This window comes from Somniosus microcephalus, chromosome 14 (genome assembly GCF_052327205.1).
Source record: "Somniosus microcephalus isolate GS21.2 chromosome 14, FLI_Smic_1.0, whole genome shotgun sequence".
In the NCBI taxonomy this organism is placed as follows: domain Eukaryota; kingdom Metazoa; phylum Chordata; class Chondrichthyes; order Squaliformes; family Somniosidae; genus Somniosus; species Somniosus microcephalus.
The window spans coordinates 28,726,975-28,749,187 of NC_141000.1; the positions used below are offsets into that span (position 1 = coordinate 28,726,975).

General features: G+C 50.5%; 1 protein-coding gene across 1 annotated transcript in view; it reads right to left on the reverse strand.

Annotated features, from left to right (window-relative positions):
* kpna3 (karyopherin alpha 3 (importin alpha 4)) overlaps nt 1-22,213 on the reverse strand; it is a 103,147-nt gene that overhangs the window by 72,295 nt on the left and 8,639 nt on the right. The window contains exon 3 of the mRNA XM_086006422.1: nt 7,048-7,127. Coding sequence (XP_085862548.1) covers nt 7,048-7,127 — 80 coding nt within the window. The remainder of the gene's footprint in view (nt 1-7,047; nt 7,128-22,213) is intronic.

The following is a 22,213-nucleotide window of genomic DNA, read 5'->3' on the forward strand; positions in this document are numbered from 1 at the left end:
GCGATGAGAGAGAGCGCGAGAGAGACGAGCGCGAGAGAGAGAGCGCGAGAGAGAGAGCGCGAGAGAGAGAGAGCGCGAGAGAGAGAGAGCGCGAGAGAGAGAGAGCGCGAGAGAGAGAGCGCGAGAGAGAGAGAGAGAGAGAGAGAGAGGGGAAGGAGAGAGGGGGAGAGAGAGAGAGAGAGAAGGAGAGAGGGGGAAGGAGATAGAGGGAGAGAGGAGAGCGAGCGAGAGGGGAAGGAGAGAGAGAGAGGAGAGAGGAGAGCGAACGAGAGGGGAAGGAGAGCGAGAGAGCGCGAGAGCGAGAGAGCGCGCGAGAGAGCGAGCGCGAGAGAGAGCGAGCGCGAGAGAGCGAGCGCGAGAGAGCGAGCGCGAGAAGCGAGCGCGAGAGAGCGAGCGCGAGAGAGAGAGCGCGAGAGAGAGAGCGCGAGAGAGAGAGCGCGAGAGAGAGAGCGCGAGAGAGAGAGCGCGAGAGAGAGAGCGCGAGAGAGAGAGCGCGAGAGAGAGGAGCGAGATGAGAGAGGCGCGAGAGAGAGAGAGAGAGAGAGAGAGCGCGAGGAGAGAGCGAGAGAGAGAGAGGAGAGAGCGCGAGAGAGAGAGCGCGAGAGAGAGAGCGCGAGAGAGAGAGCGCGAGAGAGAGAGCGCGAGAGAGAGAGCGCGAGAGAGAGAGAGCGCGAGAGAGAGCGCGAGAGAGAGAGCGCGAGAGAGAGCGAGCGAGAGAGAGCGCGCGAGAGAGAGCGCGCGAGAGAGAGAGCGCGCGAGAGAGAGCGCGCGAGAGAGAGCGCGAGAGAGAGCGCGAGAGAGCGCGAGAGAGAGAGCGCGAGAGAGAGAGCGCGAGAGAGAGAGCGCGAGAGAGAGAGAGCGCGAGAGAGAGAGAGCGCGAGAGAGAGAGAGCGCGAGAGAGAGAGCGCGAGAGAGCGCGCGAGAGAGAGAGCGCGCTGAGAGAGAGAGCGCGCGAGAGAGAGCGCGAGAGAGAGAGCGCGAGAGAGAGAGCGCGAGAGAGAGAGCGCGAGAGAGAGAGAGCGCGAGAGAGCGCGAGAGAGAGAGCGCGAGAGAGAGAGCGCGAGAGAGAGAGAGCGCGCGAGAGAGAGAGCGCGAGAGAGAGAGCGCGAGAGAGAGAGCGCGAGAGAGAGAGCGCGAGAGGAGAGAGCGCGCGAGAGAGAGAGCGCGAGAGAGAGAGCGCGAGAGAGAGCGCGAGAGAGAGAGCGCGAGAGAGAGAGCGCGAGAGAGAGAGCGCGAGAGAGAGAGAGCGCGCGAGAGAGAGAGCGCGAGAGAGAGAGCGCGAGAGAGAGAGCGCGCGAGAGAGAGAGCGCGAGAGAGAGAGCGCGAGAGAGAGAGCGCGAGAGAGCGCGAGAGAGAGAGCTCGAGAGAGAGAGCGCGAGAGAGAGAGCGCGAGAGAGAGAGCGCGAGAGAGAGAGCGCGAGAGAGAGAGAGCGCCGAGAGAGAGAGAGCGCGCGAGAGAGAGAGCGCGCGAGAGAGAGAGAGCGCGCGAGAGAGAGAGCGCGAGAGAGAGCGCGAGAGAGAGAGAGCGCGAGAGAGAGAGAGCGCGAGAGAGAGAGCGCGAGAGAGAGAGCGCGAGAGAGAGAGCGCGAGAGAGAGAGCGCGAGAGAGAGAGAGCGCGAGAGAGAGAGAGCGCGAGAGAGAGAGAGCGCGCGAGAGAGAGCGCGAGAGAGAGCGCGAGAGAGAGAGCGCGAGAGAGAGAGCGCGAGAGAGAGAGCGCTGAGAGAGAGAGCGCGAGAGAGAGAGAGAGCGCGCGAGAGAGAGAGCGCGCGCGAGAGAGAGAGCGCGAGAGAGAGAGCGCGAGAGAGCGCGAGAGAGAGAGCGCGCGAGAGAGAGAGCGCGAGAGAGAGAGCGCGAGAGAGCGAGCGAGAGAGAGAGAGCGCGAGAGAGAGAGCGCGAGAGAGAGAGCGCGAGAGAGAGAGCGCGAGAGAGAGAGCGCGAGAGAGAGAGCGCGAGAGAGAGAGCGCGAGAGAGAGAGAGCGCGAGAGAGAGCGAGCGCGAGAGAGAGCGAGCGCGAGAGAGCGAGCGCGAGAGAGAGAGCGAGCGCGAGAGAGAGCGAGCGCGAGAGAGAGCGAGCGCGAGAGAGAGAGCGCGAGAGAGAGAGCGCGAGAGAGAGAGCGCGAGAGAGAGAGCGCGAAGAGAGAGAGCGCGAGAGAGAGAGCGCGAGAGAGCCGAGAGAGCGCGAGAGAGAGAGCGCGAGAGAGAGAGCGCGAGAGAGAGAGCGCGAGAGAGAGAGCGCGAGAGAGAGAGCGCGAGAGAGAGAGCGCGAGAGAGCGCGAGAGAGAGCGAGAGAGAGAGCGCGAGAGAGAGAGCGCGAGAGAGAGAGCGCGAGAGAGAGAGCGCGAGAGAGAGAGCGCGAGAGAGAGAGCGCGAGAGAGAGAGAGCGCGAGAGAGAGAGAGAGCGAGAGAGAGCGCGAGAGAGCGCGAGAGAGAGCGCGAGAGAGAGAGCGCGAGAGAGAGAGCGCGAGAGAGAGAGCGCGAGAGAGAGAGAGCGCGAGAGAGAGAGCGCGAGAGAGAGAGCGCGAGAGAGAGAGAGCGCGAGAGAGAGAGCGCGAGAGAGAGAGAGCGCGAGAGAGAGAGAGCGCGAGAGAGAGAGAGCGCGAGAGAGAGAGAGCGCGAGAGAGAGAGAGCGCGAGAGAGAGAGCGCGAGAGAGAGAGGCGCGAGAGAGCGCGCGAGAGAGAGAGAGCGCGCGAGAGAGAGAGACGCGCGAGAGAGAGAGCGCGCGCGAGAGAGAGAGCGCGCGAGAGAGAGCGCGAGAGAGAGCGCGAGAGAGAGAGCGCGAGAGAGAGAGCGCGAGAGAGAGAGCGCGAGAGAGAGAGCGCGAGAGAGAGGAGAGCGCGAGAGAGAGAGCGCGAGAGAGAGAGCGCGAGAGAGAGAGCGCGAGAGAGAGAGCGCGAGAGAGAGAGAGCGCGCGAGAGAGAGAGCGCGCGAGAGAGAGCGCGAGAGAGAGAGCGCGAGAGAGAGAGCGCGAGAGAGAGAGCGCGAGAGAGAGAGCGCGAGAGAGAGAGCGCGAGAGAGAGAGCGCGAGAGAGAGAGCGCGAGAGAGAGAGCGCGAGAGAGAGAGCGCGCGCGAGAGAGAGCGCGAGAGAGAGAGCGCGCGAGAGAGAGAGAGAGCGCGCGAGAGAGAGAGAGAGCGCGCGAGAGAGAGCGCGCGAGAGAGAGAGCGCGAGAGAGAGAGAGCGCGAGAGAGAGAGCGCGAGAGAGAGAGAGCGCGAGAGAGAGAGAGCGCGAGAGAGAGAGAGCGCGAGAGAGAGAGCGCGAGAGAGAGAGCGCGAGAGAGAGAGCGCGAGAGAGAGAGCGCGAGAGAGAGAGCGCGAGAGAGAGAGCGCGAGAGAGAGAGCGCGAGAGAGAGAGCGCGAGAGAGAGAGCGCTGAGAGAGAGAGAGCGCGCGAGAGAGAGAGCGCGCGAGAGAGAGAGCGCGAGAGAGAGCGCGAGAGAGAGAGCGCGAGAGAGAGAGCGCGAGAGAGAGAGCGCGAGAAGAGAGAGAGAGAGAGCGCGCGAGAGAGAGAGAGAGAGAGAGAGAGAGAGAGAGCGCGCGAGAGAGAGAGAGCGCGAGAGAGAGGCGCGCGAGAGAGAGAGAGCGCTGCGCGCAGCTGCGCTGCGCGCGAGAGAGCGCGAGAGAGAGAGAGCGCGAGAGAGAGAGCGCGAGAGAGAGAGCGCGAGAGAGAGAGAGCGCGAGAGAGAGAGCGCGAGAGAGAGAGCGCGAGAGAGAGAGCGCGAGAGAGAGAGCGCGAGAGAGAGAGCGCGAGAGAGAGAGCGCGAGAGAGAGCGCGCGAGAGAGAGAGCGCGAGAGAGCGAGCGCGCGAGAGAGAGAGCGCGAGAGAGCGAGCGAGAGGAGAGAGAGCGCGAGAGGAGAGAGAGCGCCGAGAGAGAGAGCGCGAGAGAGAGGCGCGAGAGAGAGAGCGCGAGAGAGAGAGCGCGAGAGAGAGAGCGCGAGAGAGAGAGCAGCGCGAGAGAGAGCGCGAGAGAGAGAGCGCGAGAGAGAGAGCGAGCGAGAGAGAGAGAGAGCGAGCGAGAAGGAGATAGAGAAGGAGATAAAGACACCCCGGGGAAGGGGGCTGGACTCGGAGCCCGGCGGGTGAAGAAGGGCGGCCGCCATTTTGTGAGGTTAGCGGGAAGTTTGAATTGCGGCGGCCGAAGGAAGAAGGCGAGATTGTGGGTTTAAAATTTTTAAAAAGTATCCAGAGAGAGATGTAGGTGAGGTCAGAGGTTCTCATCGCTCGGGCTGTGTGTGTGTTTGTGTGAGGAGACAGGAGATGGAGACTCTCCGCAGCCCTGCCGGACACCATCTGAGGTGAGTCTCTCTCTCTCTGCGCTCTGCTAAAGCTCTGAGCTCGGGGATTGATGTTGAGGCGGTAGGCCATGGATCCCCGGCCCTCCTCCTCCTCTTTCACACTGAGTGTGAGCTCGAGCCAAGCCCCCCCCTCCTGGGTGGTGTGGGGGGTGATTGGCCGGGGGCGGGGAGGAAGGAGGGAATGGCGCCGAGTCTCTCTCACACACCCCGAGCCCCCCGGGACTGTAATAGAGCCGGCTTCCCTCTCCCCCGGGCTCTCGGGCCGCGCGGTTGAGACCGCGGGGAAGGGGTAAGACTCAGAGCCCGGCCTTGGTGACCTGGAGCCCCCGTGCGCGGCGGCTCCCGCTCTGGACCGCCACCGACGCTCACCTGCTCGCTTTCGGTCGGGCTGACCCCCGATGAGCTCCCGCTCCGGGCCCCCGACGACGGCGGGCTGACCCCTGATGAGCTCCCGCTCCGGTTTTTCCTGCTCCCGTACTAACGGCAGGCTGTAGGATTAGGCCCCGCCCACATACGCCATGAAACGACCCCCCCCGTGACACAGCGCACTTCCCCCGTAGGATTGGTCAACCATCATGTCGCTCAACGCTAATGAGCGGACCTTTACCGTTTTTTGAAGGTTTTTCCAAAAAGTAAATATGCCTATGACACTCCCCTAATCATAAGCTTTCTTTTGATATGACATGTGTAGCTTTCTTTTGATATAACATGTGTAGCTTTCTTTTGATATAACATGTGTAGCTTTCTTTTGATATAACATGTGTTGCTTTCTTTTGATATAACATATGTGTAGGTACGCTCTATAACTTTTGAGTTAAAGACAGACAGACAGATATATGTATTATAGATAGATAGATGCTCAGTGTTGTCACTAGGATGTCATTATGTAAACATTTCACAAAGCTAGAGTAGTTCTCCTCCCCTCGCTACAATTTCAAAATGTTACATTTTGGTACCATGCCCACTTGAATACACCTTGAATTATACCTGGGGAGGGGGAACTGTGAGCTGTGTAACACTAAATGAAGTGCTGGTGATTACAGGTCTCTCTAGCTTTCACCAATCTGGACCTGAGCTACCAACAGATTAATACTTCAAACTACACGTGATCTCCTTTCTGAAAAGGTTACTGTGAAACAATTAGCGATCACATTTAGATGCAACCCTTGCCATATCCCTGCATTGATTTGGGTTCATCTGATGTATAGCAACTCTTTGTAAAAATTTCCTTTGTACACAAAAAAACCTACAGAGATAAAAATTAATGCTTATCTATATATATATAAATCGGTTACTTCTGTCATTCTGTCTATCTGTCTGTCATCGCGTGTGCGTTGCGGGTATGCACTCGAAAGTTACAGGGGCGTACCTACGCGCGCGTTACCTCCAAAGAAAGCTTATGCTTCCGAGACGGTTTTAAGCGTATTTACGTTTCGGCCCGGGCTAAAATTGCGCCCGCGGTATCCCAAAAACCTTCAACATTCCGCTCATTAGCATCTCATTATCCGCTCATTAGCGACAGAGTGACCTCGAGCTCGACCAATCGTACGCCGGGTTGCTGGCGTGTGCCGCCGGGCCAATCGGTGCGTGTGTGGCCGGGCTTTATCGTTCTGAACTGAGGTGAGTCGCCGCCATCTTGATTCCAAACTTTTCCTTTCTTTTTCCCGCTTTCTGCGTCTTAAAAAAAAACGTTGCTTTAAAACACATATTGTTTAAAAAAAAAAATGATTTAGAAAGTAATTAACTTATCTAATCTCATTAATTTTCCTACCTTTCCCCGTTTTTCCAGGTAGGCCTAGAAGCCTCGGCGTCTCCTCCGCACCCACGCCCGAGTTAGGCACCTCCCGGCCCCCACTCGAAGGCTGGAGGGCCGAGCCAGCCCAGCGCCGCTCGGGTGCGCGCGCAGCAGGAGCTGAGACGTCTCTCTCTGCCGGGGGCTTGCTGAGCGTCCAGCGTTACCCTGGCAACGGGCGCAATCGGCGGTCTTCACCTCGGGGGGAGGGGGGGGGCGGCCGCGACCGCGACCCTCCAGGGGGGGGGTGGTGCCGCGCGCAGCAGCAGGAGCAGCTGAGACGCGGCGTCTCTCTCTCTGGCTTGGTCAGCGTCACGGTTGCCCTGGCAACCAGCGCCCGCCGGGCCGAGAGAGATGCCGCGTCTCAGCTCCTGCTGCGCGCGCGCAATCGGCGGTCTTCACCTCCGGGGGGGGGGGGGGGGGCGCGACCCTCGGGGGGGCGCCCGCCGCCCTCCCCTCCCCCGCCCTCACCCTTCCCCCCCCTCCCTCCCCTTCCTCCCCCCGCCCTCCCTCCCCCTCCTCCCCCCCGCCCTCCCTCCCCCCTCCTCCCCCCCGCCCTCCCCTCCCCCCTCCCTCCCCCTCCGCCCTCCTCCCCCTCCCCCCCGCCGCCTCCCTCCCCCCCGCCCTCCCTCCCCCTCCCCCCCCGCCCTCCCCCCGCCCTCCCTTCCCCTCCCTCCCCCTCCGCCCTCCCTTCCCCTCCCTCCCCTCCCGCCCTCCCTTCCTTCTCCCCTCCCCTCCCCCCGCCCTCCCCCTCCCTCCCCCCCCTCCCCCTCCCCCCACCCCCTCCCCTCCCTCTCTTCCCCCCAATCGCTCTCTCTCTTCCCCCCAGTCGCTCTCTCTCTCTCTCTTCCAACAACAACATGCCCTCGAAAAAGCCTCGGCACCGCCGGGCACTTTCAGCTAGTATAGGTATATACATATTACCCCATATAACGAAATCAAGGACACTTACAGCTTTGAAACTCTCCATCCACATCAGAGTCTTCTAAACTTTCCTCCTGCGGCACATTTCTTTTCTTGAGTAGATGTTCGTCTCTCTTGTTCTGCAAGTGACAGATAATCAGTTAGAAGGGGATGTGTACTTATGTGCGCACATATATACATGCTCGTTGCTCAGTTTCACAAATGAGCACAGAAAGTGCCTACGTACAAAGGACAAGCTACTTTTAAGATCTAAATCTCAGAATCACATAATTGGGCCAAGATGAAATTAGAATCAAATCCAATATGCTAATTATATCAGTTTTCTCCTTACATCACAAAAAGTAGGTAGAATGAAGTGGCACTCAATGGTTGAACCAGAACATGGTTTATGGTATCAACTAATGTCATTTTGATCAGGAATTGAAGCAAGCAGGTAATTATAGGGCATTCTCAAAACTTAAGTGATAAACACATCTTCAAACACACAAGCCAGAATTTCCAGGGTTCACGTCATTTTGAATCCAGCTTCGCAAGTTTCATCAACCAAGTTTCAGCGTTGGCCCAGCAGCAGCACTCTCACCTCTGAATGAGAAGACCATGGGTTCAAGCTCCACACCAGGACTTCCGTATAATCCAGACTGACACCAGTGCAGCAGAGGATTACTGCATTGTCAGAGCTGCTGTCGGTCAAGTGAAACATTAACCCAAAGGCCCATGTGCCTGCTCAGGCGGATGTAGAAGTGGGAGTGTTTTTAACCAGATTTTGTTTTTTTAAACATTGTAGCAGTTTATCCCAGGAACAAGTCAAAGACCAAATAGGAGAGGAACATGGGAGGATAGAAGATTGGGAAGCATTTAAAAGCCAGCAAAGAATAACTAAAAGATTAATTAAGAAAGGGAAGATAGATTATGAAAGTAAACTAGCAAAAAATATAAAAGCAGATAGCAAGAGTTTCTACAGTTATATAAAAAGAAAAAGGGTGGCTAAAGTGAACGTTGGTCCCTTAGAGGACGAGACCGGGAAATTAGTGGTGGGGAACATGGAGATGGCAAATACGCTGAACAAATATTTTGTATCAGTCTTTACAGTAGAGGACACTAAAAATATCCCAACACTGGACAAACAGGGGGCTATGGGGGGGGGGGGGGGGGGGGGGAGGAGCTAAACACAATTAAAATCACTAAGGAGATGGTACTCGGTAAGATAATGGGACTTAAGGCGGATAAATCCCCTGGACTTGATGGCTTACATCCTAGGGTTTTGAGAGAAGTAGCGGTAGGGATTGTGGATGCATTAGTGGTAATTTTCCAAAACTCCCTGGATTCAGGAAAGGTCCCAGCAGATTGGAAAACTGCTAATGTAACACCCTTATTCAAAAAGGGAAGTAGACAAAAAGCTGGAAACTATAGACCAGTTAGCCTAACATCTGTGGTTGGTAAAATGTTGGAGTCCATTATTAAGGAAGCAGTAACAGGACATTTGGATAAGCATAATTTAATCGGACAGAGTCAGCATGGTTTTATGAAGGGGAAGTCATGTTTGACAAACTTGCTCGAATTCTTTGAAGACGTAACAAACAGGGTGGATAAAGGGGAACCAGTGGATGTGGTATATTTGGACTTCCAAAAGGCATTTGACAAGGTGCCACACAAAAGATTACTGCACAAGATAAAAAATCACGGGATTGGGGGTAATATACTGACATGGGTGGAAGATTGGCTATCTAACAGAAAACAGAGTTGGGATAAATGGTTCATTCTCGGGTTGGCAATCAGTGACGAGTGGTGTTCCGCAGGGGTCAGTGCTGGGACCCCAACTCTTTACAATCTATATTAACAATTTGGAGGAAGGGACCGAGTGCAATGTATCCAAGTTTGCCGACGATACAAAGATGGGAGGGAAAGCAGTGAGTGAGGACGACATAAAAAACCTGCAAAAGGACATAGACAGGCTAAGTGAGTGGGCAGAAATTTGGCAGATGGAATATAATGTTGGAAAGTGTGAGGTTATGCACTTCGGCAGAAAAAATCAAAGAGCAAGTTATTATCTAAATGGAAAGAAACTGCAAAGTGCTACAGTACAAAGGGATCTGGGGGTCCTGGTGCATGAAACACAGAAGGTTAGTATGCAGGTACAGCAGGTGATCAGGAAGGCCAATGGAATCTTGGCTTTTATTGCAAGGGGGATGGAGTATAAAAGCAGGGAAGTCTTACTTCAGTTATACAGGGTACTGGTGAGGCCACACCTGGAATACTGCGTACAGTTTTGGTTTCCATATTTAAGAAAAGATATACTTGCTCTCGAGGCAGTTCAGAGAAGGTTTACTAAGTTGATTCCGGAGATGAGGGGGTTGACTTATGAGGAAAGGTTGAGTAGGTTGGGCCTCTACTCATTGGAATTCAGAAGAATGAGAGGCGATCTTATCGAAACATATAAGATTGTGAGGGGGGCTTGATCGGGTGGATGCGGTGAGGATGTTTCCACTGATGGGTGAGACTAGAACTCGGGGGCATAATCTTAGAATAAGGGGCTGCCCTTTCAAAACTGAGATGAGGAGAAACTTCTTCACTCAGAGGGTAGTGAATCTATGGAATTTGCTACCCCAGAGAGCGGTGGAAGCTGCAACATTAAATAAATTTAAAACGGAGATAGACAGTTTCCCAGCTGATAAGGGAATTAGGGGTTACGGGGAGCGGGCAGGGAAGTGGACGTGAGTCTAGGTTCGGATCAGCCATGATCCTATTGAATGGCGGAGCAGGCCCGAGGGGCCGTATGGCCTACTCCTGCTCCTACTTCTTATATGTTCTTATGGATGAAAAGGGAAGTCACAGGTGCCATTGAGGCGTATAAAAGATAAAATTCTGACACGTACAGGGAAGGAATAAGATAGGAAGAGCTAGAAAATGAAGCAGAGGATGCCAAGAAACTAATGAGACCCGAGGGAACACGTGAGGAATGTAGCATAAAATACGGCAAGAAAGTGTTCTTTAAGTAAATCAAGAGCAAGAGAAGGCTGCAGAGGTACACTGGACTATGTACCAGTGGCAGTGGCATCTGAGGACAAGCAAATGGTGGAATTATTAAGTTATTTTGTAACTGTTTTACCATCAAGGGTGAGGAAAGAACGAAGAGGTGTCCGAGTTCAGAGAGACAGCAGAATGAAAAACAATAGTAGCACAAGGTAAAGCACGGCAAAAAGGTTTAGGAAACTAAAGGTAAACAAGGATCCAGGCTCTGATCATTTCCATACAAGCGCACTGTTGAAATGGGGTGAGGAGCTTGCGCATCCCTTCACCAATATTTTCAAAGCACATTGGAATTAGGTGAAGTCTCAATGGGTTAATAAGTAGCAAAACAAGTGACTCCCACATTTTTTTTTTAAAAAGGAGCTAGGGATGAACTGTCAGTTTGTGCAAATCAATGGTTTTCACAAACCGGATGCATTTCATTTTTAAATTTAAAAGCAAATATTTCAACGATATGACATGCACACCACCAGGCCCAACTTGAAAGCAATTTCATGAACCGAACTAGCAGGCTCACCTATTCATTTGCTGAAAATTACTTCTGTCTAAATTGAAAATATACTTGTGATGGGTTGCAGAAATGCCCTTAATGTGTTTATTGCAGTTAACTGACTTCAATGAATGCAAGATTACCAAGTGGCTCCACAGAGATAGACTCCTGCAGGAGTGCGTGTGAAGCAGGTACACCTTTTCCCATTGTCGTCTCGGGCATGGTGGGCATGGCCGCATTTATTGCCCATCCCAAGTTGCCTGGAGAAGGTGGTGGTGGGCCTTCCTCTTAAACTGCTATTTGGAGTGGTTTGATAAAACTTCAGGAGGGCAGCCGAGAGTCAACATTGGTGTGGGACTGGAGTGACATATAGGCCAGGCCGGGCAAGGATGGCAGGTTTCCTCCCAAACAGACTTAATGACAGTTGGGTTTTTATGATAATCTGATTCTTCTGCCAACTGATCCTAGTTTTTTAATTGCCAGATGTGTTTTAATTTAATTCAAACTGCCATGGTGGGTTTTGAACTTGCAGCCTCTAGATTACTAGTCCAGTAACATAACCACTACACTACTGTACCTATACAGGCTTTCTGAAGCACCGTGTAAAATAACTTCAACCCAAGACAGGTACTGCCACTTTGCAGACTGTGGCACATTGTAAAACTCTGTTCTTATTTAAGCAAACACCAACTAACCTTCCTCCCTCAGCATTTAGAAAGCCCTGTTCTAAACGCTCCAGCACTGTATTTAGAACCAGAAGACGACAATTGATTCCCAGGGTTTTATTTTTAATGACTTCTTTAAAGGCCCTAAATGATTCATTTGATTTTATTAGCACTAGCCAGTACTGCAGCATCTCGCACACAGATTATCAAACAATCCTCTCAGGTTTTAAAACAAGAAATAAATTTAATTTGCACACATCAACGTGCTACTTGCTTACCAGAGTGTTTTTATCTGAACTAAGCAGCCACTTTGTCTAATAATACTGGTTATTAACCCACAAGAAACAGAAATTTGACCAGACGGCAGTTGGATTACACAACTTGATCAAATGCCTATCTGCTCCGTTAACAAAATATACAACCCATATAAATCTTACATAGGACCTCTTGTTTCTGATATCAGGGTATCACACTCTCACTGCAGAGCAGCTTTTTAAAATCTTCCAATGATTGAGAACAAGTTTTGGTCACATGTCCCAAAATCTAGGTAGAGAGAATGGTTAACTGTTGTCAAGTCCAAAAGGTTGGTAAGATAGCTTTACATTTGGTGCTTGTTTACTTTGGATCTTGGGATACCAGTGGCCATGTTCCAGCTTCCCACATTGTTCCAATTCAATCTCACTCCCTCAGCCAGACAGCAGAATCCCACTTTTTTTCTGGGTCTATCACTGCGCCACCAGGGTAAGAAAGCCAGAGTCAGCTGTGAAAATGTGGGGCATTTTCATACAAACTCACGTCTCTGCCAATCCAAATTGAACAAGTACCAATAGAAAACCACCTCGTTAAAAAGATCTGCTCCTACGTGGAGTAAACTGAGCTCAGCCCGATGACGTCAGCGGGGGCACAACTGACCTCAGTATTCTTGGGCTTGGGAGGCAAGGGAACTCAGCAGGAGTTCTTATTCATGGTCGTTGGCTCAATTGGTGGCACTCTTGCCTCAGTCAGAAGGTCGTGAGTTCAAATCTCACTCCAGAGACTTGAGCATGCAAAAAAAAAATCCAGGCCGACACTCCAGTGCAGTGCTGAGAGAGTGCTTCACTGTCTGAGGTGCTGCCTTTCAGATGAGACGTTAAAACAAGGCCCCAAATGGGCGTAAAAGATCCTATGGCACTATTTGGAAGAGCAGGGAGTCCCTGGTGGCTTGGCCAATATTTATCCCTCAATCAATATCACTAAAAACAGATTATCCAGTTATTATCACATTGCGGTTTGTGGGAGCTTGCGGTGCGCAAATTTGCTGCCACATTTTCTACATTACAACAGTGACTACACTTCCAAAAATGTACTTCATTTGCTGTAAAGCGCTTTGGGACTTTGGGGCTGTGCTCTCTAAATGCAAGTCTTTCTTTCTTTATCGTTATTTATTACTAATGCTTTCTGAAAAGTCTGCGAGTACGGGTGTCTGAAGACAGGATCGGGTTCGGCTGTGAAACACACGCATCCCAGTTAAGTATCCTTCTAGTGCTCACAGTCCAGTGCCCAGCTTTGCGCATGAAGATTAGGTGGTCCGATACTGGAGTGGCACTGAGCCACTTAAATTCACAATTAAACAGCTGAAGCTGGCGATGTGCCCTAAAAACCAAAGCACGTCTTGACTGCACTGTGAAGTTGCCCTATAAAGGAGCATCGGTCAGACCCTCTTCAGACTGCCAGGCATACACTGGTAAACAGATTTTAAGTTAACATGACTGGGAGAAGTAGGATGTGCGCACAGGATACGCGATTGCAGGCGCAGTACTTTTGCGGGGATGCAGAGTGCTGCCTCTACAAGCTAGCTTAACACGGTTGGCATGAATATGGAATATGTCTCATTCAGACGAACAGCAGGCTAAAAACTAGGACGGTGAACTCTTTGCTATCGGATGATGCAGTGTCTCGAATGGGCGTACAGCTAAAACAGCTTTTCCTTTTAACAAACCTACCCAGTCCACCATTAGTGGCTGTTTGACAGCAGACCCTGGTGTTACTCTACTAGCTGAAAATACATGGAAACCTAAAGTTGCACTTTTTAAATTGTACTTTTACAGCTGGTACCACATTTTCCTCATGCTGAGATGACCTGCATTGCACCGACTTCCAAGCTGTGGTCTTGCCCCATTTTCACTTTACGCAGGTCACTATATAACTTTCACTGAAGCTGCCCCCTGTACCACCACACTACAGGAAACTCTCTTAACCGGCACCTAAATATCCAGAAATCTCTCTTAACCAGCAAAATTCCGTAGGTTCAGGTAATTTTACTATATATTAGTGGCCGCGCAACCGGGGCTCCTGCGCCTGTGGCCGCGCAACCGGGGCTCCTGCGCCTGTGGCCGCGCAACCGGGGCTCCTGCGCCTGTGGCCGCGCAACCGGGGCTCCTGCGCCTGTGGCCGCGCAACCGGGGCTCCTGCGCCTGTGGCCGCGCAACCGGGGCTCCTGCGCCTGTGGCCGCGCAACCGGGGCTCCTGCGCCTGTGGCCGCGCAACCGGGGCTCCTGCGCCTGTGGCCGCGCAACCGGGGCTCCTGCGCCTGTGGCCGCGCAACCGGGGCTCCTGCGCCTGTGGCCGCGCAACCGGGGCTCCTGCGCCTGTGGCCGAGCAACCGGGGCTCCTGCGCCTGTGGCCGAGCAACCGGGGTTCCTGCGCCTGTGGCCGCGCAACCGGGGTTCCTGCGCCTGTGGCCGCGCAACCGGGGTTCCTGCGCCTGTGGCCGCGCAACCGGGGCTCCTGCGCCTGTGGCCGCGCAACCGGGGCTCCTGCGCCTGTGGCCGCGCAACCGGGGCTCCTGCGCCTGTGGCCGCGCAACCGGGGCTCCTGCGCCTGTGGCCGCGCAACCGGGGCTCCTGCGCCTGTGGCCGCGCAACCGGGGCTCCTGCGCCTGTGGCCGCGCAACCGGGGCTCCTGCGCCTGTGGCCGCGTAACCGGGGCTCCTGCGCCTGTGGCCGTGTAACCGGGGCTCCTGCACCTGTGGCCGTGTAACCGGGGTTCCTGCACCTGTGGCCGTGCAACCGGGGCTCCTGCACCTGTGGCCGTGCAACCGGGGCTCCTGCACCTTGGTAAGTATACCTCTCTGTAATCCGGACTTTTTGATCAACCGGCACCACGCTGGTGCCGGATAAAAAAGAGTTTCCTGTATATTATTTTGATTAACAACAGCCGAGTGTCCCATCAGTTCTTTTCCAATCAGACACCAGAGCTGTAGCCGGGTAAAGTGCAGTCTGTTCAGCGCTGCCACACTCAATGTAGTCTCATGCAGACAGTCTCATTTGGCACTCCCATTACTACACAAATGCAGCTAGAAAGAGTAGTACGCTAGCATAGTGCTTATGTTATTGGACTGGTTCATCAGAGGTCTGGAATAATATTTCAGAGAACAGGAGTTCAAATCCCACCATGACCTTTTGAGAATTTGAATTCATTAAAAAAAATATCTGGTGTCAGTAAAAGTGACCCTGAAGCTGTTGTTTTGTCATTAAAAACCCAACTGGTTCACGAATGTCCTTTAGGGAAGAAAACCTGCCATTCTTACCCAGTCTGGCCTATCTGTGTCCCACCAACGTGGTTGACTCTCAACTGTAAGTTGAATATTCAGCTGGAAGTCACATTTTTTTGTTTAAACAGACTGAGATTTTCTGTGCAAGAAGACATTTGCCTCCAGGCACAATTTAAATGTTTACCAGTTGGTGAAACTGCTGACTGACCAGTTGATATAATAAAGACCTTTTCACCATGGACATCCAGTCCCTCTGCAGCCTGACCAGGACGGCCTGTGAACCCGCCACCTCTTCCTTGAATGGAGGCCCGACCAGTCCCCATCCACCACAACCCTCCTCCACCTGGCGGAACTTGTTCTCACATTGAACAACTTCTCCTTTTGACTCCACTCACTTCCTCCAAATAAAAGGTGTTGCTATAGGAACCCGTGTGGGTCCTAGCTACGCCTGTCTTTTCATGGGATACGTGGAACATTCTTTGTTCCAGTCATATCCGGGTCGCCTCACTCACCTCTTTTCCTGTACATCCAGTATTTTGTTTTTATTTCAGACATCTAACATCCAGAGTATTTTGCTTTTATATTATATAAGCTATATATCTAGTATTCAATAGGGCTTTATTTTTTAAAAAGCCTTTGGAGAGCTTCCAGATTCTTACCAGCATGTGATCGCACTAGTGGTGACACTTTTGAGAGAACTGGTTAGGAGAACTGTCTGCCTGGCTTTTGAAAAACAAGTCACAATTCGATGTGACCACTTCAATCTTTACAGCCCTGAACCTCGAGAGTTGGAGCCCAGTTTTCAATCTCAGACCAATTTCAAACGTCACGATGAACTTATCACCCGCGTGGACAGAAAATCGTGGAGGCTCAGAATGTAAGCATTACAAAGGTTAAAAGGAAACTTTTGAATAAGGTATAATAATAAGAAAAGGTTCAAAAAAGTCGAGAAAATGTGGAAAAGCAAAGTCAAGGTGCTCAGAAGCAAACGGCTTAAAACTTTAATTCAAGTGTTTACTTACCATAGAGTTTATAATGAACAATTAAGTATTTATTAGTGGTTTATGGAGTTTTTTCAAAATTAGCGTAACTTGAACTGGCCAGCCCTGGAAGCCTGCAGTTCCCAGGGCTCCAATGTTCTGGTTCAGCTACAAGTGGAGTAGTACTTCTGCAAAGTTCCAAGGTTGCCGGTACTTTGAATTTGTCTGCAGTATAATCCAGTCTGAGTGGGTGGGGAGGAAGAGAGCTGGAGAGCGTCTCCTACTCTTTCGTTTATCTAGCTCATTTGGTGAGTTAGGTTGAGGATGGGGATAAACAGCTTGAGCCGTGGTTGTGGTACGAGACTCGCAATGCAGAGGTGATGAGTTCAAACGCCACCATGGAAAATTGTGAAACAGAATTCAATAAATGTGGGAATTTGTGGGATAGCAGCAGAAAATAACCATGAAAGCTGCCAAACTGTCGTAAAAACCCAACTGGTTAACTAATATCCTTCAGGAGATGGGATCGTAACCGCTATGCTGAAGTTATTTTTCCCCACCCCCTGCCTATAAAGCCAGCAAAGTAGCAATGAGACTTTTTCGCCCTTCCCTCAACATAATGAATCAGAAACTCAAGAATAGGAGAAATTCCCCCACCTACAAAATCCACATACACAAGCATTCAGTTTTTAGGGGCGATCTTGTTAGGAGAATTCATAGGGGCTCATTAACACAATGCTGCATTTATTTAGTAACACTGTCACTGTCCAATATAACTGCCACCCCATCTTGATCTTACAAACATGTCCACACTATTTTGGTTGACTTTTAATGCCAAGTGCAGTTCAGGATGGACAATAAATAATGCCTTGCCATTGTCACCCACACCCTCGACAAGAGACAGGAAGATTTTGCACTCTATAGTTGACCTATTCATGCCTGTGGCACCGTTATACCTCGTGTACGACCAAATTTGGGAGACACTCAAATTGCCCGTCAATTTCTTATGATCAACTAGGGAGGGAAGTAACAGCACCCCATTGTGTCAGATACTGCAAGTCCTGCTGTACAACCGTTTTACACTGCATTTCAAAACTGTATATAATTTTATGTTTTAGACATAATGGCCTTACATTGCGGATTTTCTCCCGTTCTGATGTGTTAAATTCCACAACAGCCTATCAGGTCGTGCAGGCATGTTGGTTTAGCACAAGGCACGGCCAAGTACTACGGGGTGCAATGATTTACAACAAAGCAAGACGAACTGGACACTGGAGTCATAAAATGGCAAGTTTATATAAATCTTTTTTAAAAAGATAATACTTAATTTCACTTTGGCAGCTTCAATACAAATTTTGGGACGTCGAAAAGAAAAAATTAGAACACAAAAATAAATTCTAAAAGGACTGATGTTCAGTGGCAGATAGGATTTAATCTGATCATATGATCAGTGAGTGAGACAAAATAAATCCCACTTACAAAGCTTTAAAACAGTGCGACACATACCGGGCCTGGTGATCAACAGCAGACAATGCGTGTATAAGCCTGCAAAGGACTACATCGCTATTATTACTGCAGTGTGGACACGACTGCAGATCAACACAGAGCGCATGGCAAGCAACGTTTACATGGACAAGTATTCCTGGGAAACAACGCGATGACAGACACTCCTCCAGAAAGATAAAGAGGGGGAAAAAGTGTGCGTCTATATTACAAGCCCATTCATACGTACATAGTGTTAATCCATTGGGCTTCCACAACTGCAAGCAGATGTCAAAGAGGCTGACTCTCTCTCCTCTCACCCAGGGTAGCACAAGAGGATTTGCTTAAAAAGTACTACACCTCGAAGGATGGAAGGAAAAACAAAACAGTTTCATGCTAGTTGCTGTGTGCGCAAAAAAGACCAAGAGTCGTTGCACAAGAGTGCGGGAAGGCAAGTCTCAGGACTGCAGTGACACCAGTCTCAGGACTGTCCAAATGATAAGTCTGGGTAAGGCAGGTACCAGTCTGGGGCAGGACTGGATGCAGAGGAATGTGCTGGTACTTACGAGTCAGATTGGGGTCAGTTATTCTTCCTTTTCACTAGTTTTATAGATATCAAAGCTGAGAGAGGAGCACCGAAATTATTTCAAAACATTTAAATCAGCACTGCTAGCCAATTTGTCAGTTTATTGTAAATACTGATCCTATCCAGCTCACTTGAGCAATCCTTGGTGGCACGGGGTTTGTTCCATCATCTAGTTTAGACTGGTGGGATGAGCGTTTCCTGTGTCCTGGCCGCCAGCATTTATCTCTCAGCCAAAAACCACCAAAACAGATGAACTGGTCGTTTCTCTCACTGGTTTGTGAGGCCTTGGCTGCTGCTTTGCCGACAGTGATCGAGCACACTTCAAAAATAATTCACTGGCTGTGAAGCGAGATGTCTCCAGAATGCGAAAGTTTCTTTCTTTTCTCTTGCTGCAACACAATACCAGGGCTTAAAGGGTTAAATTAGGCAGCCAGGCTGCACAAACTTGGCTTGTATTCCCTCGAGTTTAGAAGGTTGAGGGGTGAGCTGATCGAGCTGGTTAAAATGTTAAAGGGATTCAATAAGGTAGATACAGAGAAACTATTTCCTCTGGTGGGGGAATCCAGAACATGGGGACACAATCTTAAAATTAAGAACCAGGCCATTCAGGAGTGAAATCAGGAAGCACTTTTTCCGCAAAGAGTAGTTAAAATCTGGAACTCTCTCCCCCGAAAAGGCCGTGGATGCTGGGTCAATTGAAATTTTTAAGACTTGAGATCGATAGATTGCGCGGGGTCAGGGCAGCGGGGGGTATGGATCAGCTCCAATCTGACTGAATGGCAGAACAGGCTCGAGGGGCTGAATGTGGGAACAGGAGCAGGCCATTCAGCACAAAACCAACAATCCTCGACAAGCCACAAAGATGGGTGCTGGGAAAACTGAAGTAGAAAAATCCCACTCGCGCAGCAAGGACTGAAGTTCTAACCTTGTGGTGACAGCACATTCATCGAGTGACGGCATAGCTGATCTCGGCTAAAGCTGGGCATAGTGGTGAAACTCCCAGCACATCCCTCACTCGACAGCAAAACATTTACCGCAAAACTAGGGAAGCACAGCACTGGAGGACGCAAGTGCATGTTGGGCACGTAACAACATGGCAAGATTCCAGGCTCAGCTCTGCCATTATAAAAAGGAGGTTTCGAGAGGCCAGAAGCTTATCAACAGTATTCCGGAGAGGTGGAAGGGAGACCAATTCCCAGTCACTCTCACAGACCTATGATTATAACAGGTCCGCTTTGGCTCAGTGGTAGCACTCTCGCCTCAGAGTCAGAAGGTGGTAGGTTCAAGATCCACTCCAGAAACTTGAGCACATAATCTAGGCTGACACTCCAGTGCAGTACTGAGGGAGTGCTGCACTGTTGCAGATGTCATCTTTGGATGAGGCGTTAACCCAAGGACGCGTCTACTCTCAGGTGATGTAAAAGATCCCATCGCACTTTCCCCAAATGTTCTCCCGGTGTCCTGGCCAACATTTATCCCTCAACCAACACTTAAAACAGATTATCTGGTCATTATCACATTGCTGTTTATGGGAGCTTGCTGTGGGAGATTTGGCTGCCGTGTTTCCTACATTACAATAGTGACTACACTTCAAAAGTGTTTCATTGACTATAAAGCACTTTGGGATGACCCGAGGTCATGAAAGACACTATATAAATGCAAGTCCATTCATTCATGCTTGTCACCTGGGATACAGATATAGAAGATTTTTACATGCCCTCTTGGCTGGGTTGGTACATTGCATGGCAGAAAATACCTTTAACACTTAGACTCACTAAAACGGCTGCCTCGCTGCCAACTTCCTCCACGCTCTCCCCTTTCAGGCCTTCCTTCTTTAAAACTTTGGTTTTACTCTTCTTCCCTCTACCTAAACAAACCAAATATATCTTTCCTGCAACTATATTTTTCTTGGGGGGGGGGGGGAATGGAGTTTTAAAACATTCGATTATTTTGTTACTTCTACCGTGTCAGTTTTGGAGGCTGCAGAAATTTGTTTTTAAGACTTTGGGCTTTAATGGGCTGAAAAAGCAGCTCAGAAGCCAGTTTTTCAACCAATCAAGAGCCTCATCACTGATGATTGTCATGTGACCGTGTCAAAGTTAATCTTTGACTCACAGAAACGCATCAAATAGCACACTCATCACTTCCAAGAAGGTGATATGCTGCCGAGGCTTTTAAAAAACAAAAACAGATACTGTCAATTAAAGAACAAGATTACTTCAGCACCCACTTACTCTAATCATACCTACTGCGGTAGCTGGCTAGGTAGATAGAGCATTCATGTCAAATTAATTCATGATTACTTTTATTATTCCATATCAGACGAATGTCTAAAAGCATAGAACCAACTCGGTCATGAGATTAATGCTTTAAGTGTAATGGTTTTCTTTGCTCCCTATTGTAACTGTATCAAGGCCATCACTTGACAGTCACCGAATCTGCACTGCAGCAGTTCCACACTCTGGAGCTGGACCCTGGAGTGTCGGCCTAGATTATGTGCTCAAGTCTCAGGAAGCTAACAGAAATTTTGTACTGTAGCTACTGGTGCGAGACCAGTAACTACAGGCGATTCCAGCCAGGCAGTACCTTATTTCTATCACCCGGCTCAGATTTGAATCCTCCCTGCCAGGAGCGTCTTCTGGGCACGGGTGCTTATGACAAGCTCGGAACACTAGCTCGTCCTGCGGATGAATCGTTAAGCCAAGGCCTCGTCAGCTTGCTCCAGCGGATTAAAAAAAAACTATCTGAAGAAAAGTGGAGAAGTTCTCCTGGTGTCCTGGCCAACATTTATGCCTCGACCAACATCACTAGAAACAGATTCTCTGGTCATTTAGCCCATTGCTGTTTGTGGGACCTCACTGACTACTGCGTTTTCCTACATTACAACAGTGACTACACGTCAAAAGTACTTTACTGGCTGTTAAGTGTTTTGGGACGTCCTTAAGCCAAGAAAGGTGCTATATAAATGCAAGACCGTGCTTATGTTTTTATTAAAATTTAACATTCCAGCAAGCGGGTGCCAGCACCCATATTCAATAGATTGAAGCAAGCGCTGGGAAAATAGACAAAGTGCTGAGTGGGTCCAAGAAGCCCAGAGCACCTTTAAAACCTGGTCGATACCCAACTGCAGGTATTCTCCACGTGGCGCCACACTGCCTTCGGAGGGCACAGGTTCCAGTTTCTTTTTTAATTCATTCATGGGATGTGAGCGTTGCTGGCGAGGCCAGCATTTATTGCCCATCCCCCTAGTTGCCCTTGAGAAGGTGGTGGGGAGCCGCCTTCTTGAACCGCTGCAGTCCGTGTGGCAAGTGTTTTTTTTTACAACGGAGTAGCTTGCTGGGCCATTTCAGAGGGCAGTTAAGAGTTAACCACGTTGCTGTGGGTCTGGCGTCACGGATCGGCCAGACCAGGTAAGGACGGCAGATTTCCTTCCCTAAAGGACATTATAAAACACATACAACTGCCAAGTTGATGACTAATAAAATGTCATCAATAAACCTTATTAAAATGACTGTCCTGTAGCACGTCTACTGCAAGACACTATGATTAGGAAATACTTTGTGAATCTTAACACCCTGGCTATGTTTTAAATCACTTAGACAGAGTCATTTCTCATTCAAATCCCCTCAGTTCAACAAAATACTGTTGCAGATGAACACGCACCTCTAGCCTTTCCTATATCTCTCACCTTCTACCATCATAACTGTTCCAAGCTGTCTGCAGCTCGGACAAGCCAGCAAGTCTGCAATTCCCTCCTTTATGCTAAATAGCACATGGCAATCAAGGGTTTCACCAGGTGTCAACAGAGGCAAATCTCTGGGGAAAGAGCAGGGCCGTGGGACTAATTCAATAGCTCTTTCAAAGAGCCAGCACAAGCACGACGGTCCGAATGGCCTCCTTCTGTGCTGTATGACTCTGTCATCAATGAAGGATGTGCAACACACCAATCTCAACAAGAACGCAGTATGAGGCGGCAGGCCACCTCCCCCAGTCTCCTTTCCCATTCGTTTTAAAATGATCAGTGACTGGATTTGTACCAGAGCTCCATCACAGGTATAAAAGACTCGCAGGAAGGAGTGTTTCATGCCTCTGGAATACATTCCCAATGATGCACAATTCTAGGATCAGAAAGAAAAGACAGACTTGCATTTATATAGCGCCTTTCATGAACTCAGGACGCCCCAAAGCATTTTACAGCCAATGAAGTACTTTTGAAATGTAGTCACTGTTGTAATGTAAGAAATGCAGCAGCCAATTTGTGCACAGCAAGCTCCCATAGACAGCAATGTAATAATAACCAGGTCACCATGTTTTCAGTGGTGTTGGTTGAGGGATAAATGTTGGCCAGGACACCGGAGAGAACTCCCCTGCTCTCCTTCGAAACAGTGCCATAGGATCTTTTACACCGACCTAAGAGGGAATACAGGGCCTCAGCTTCACATC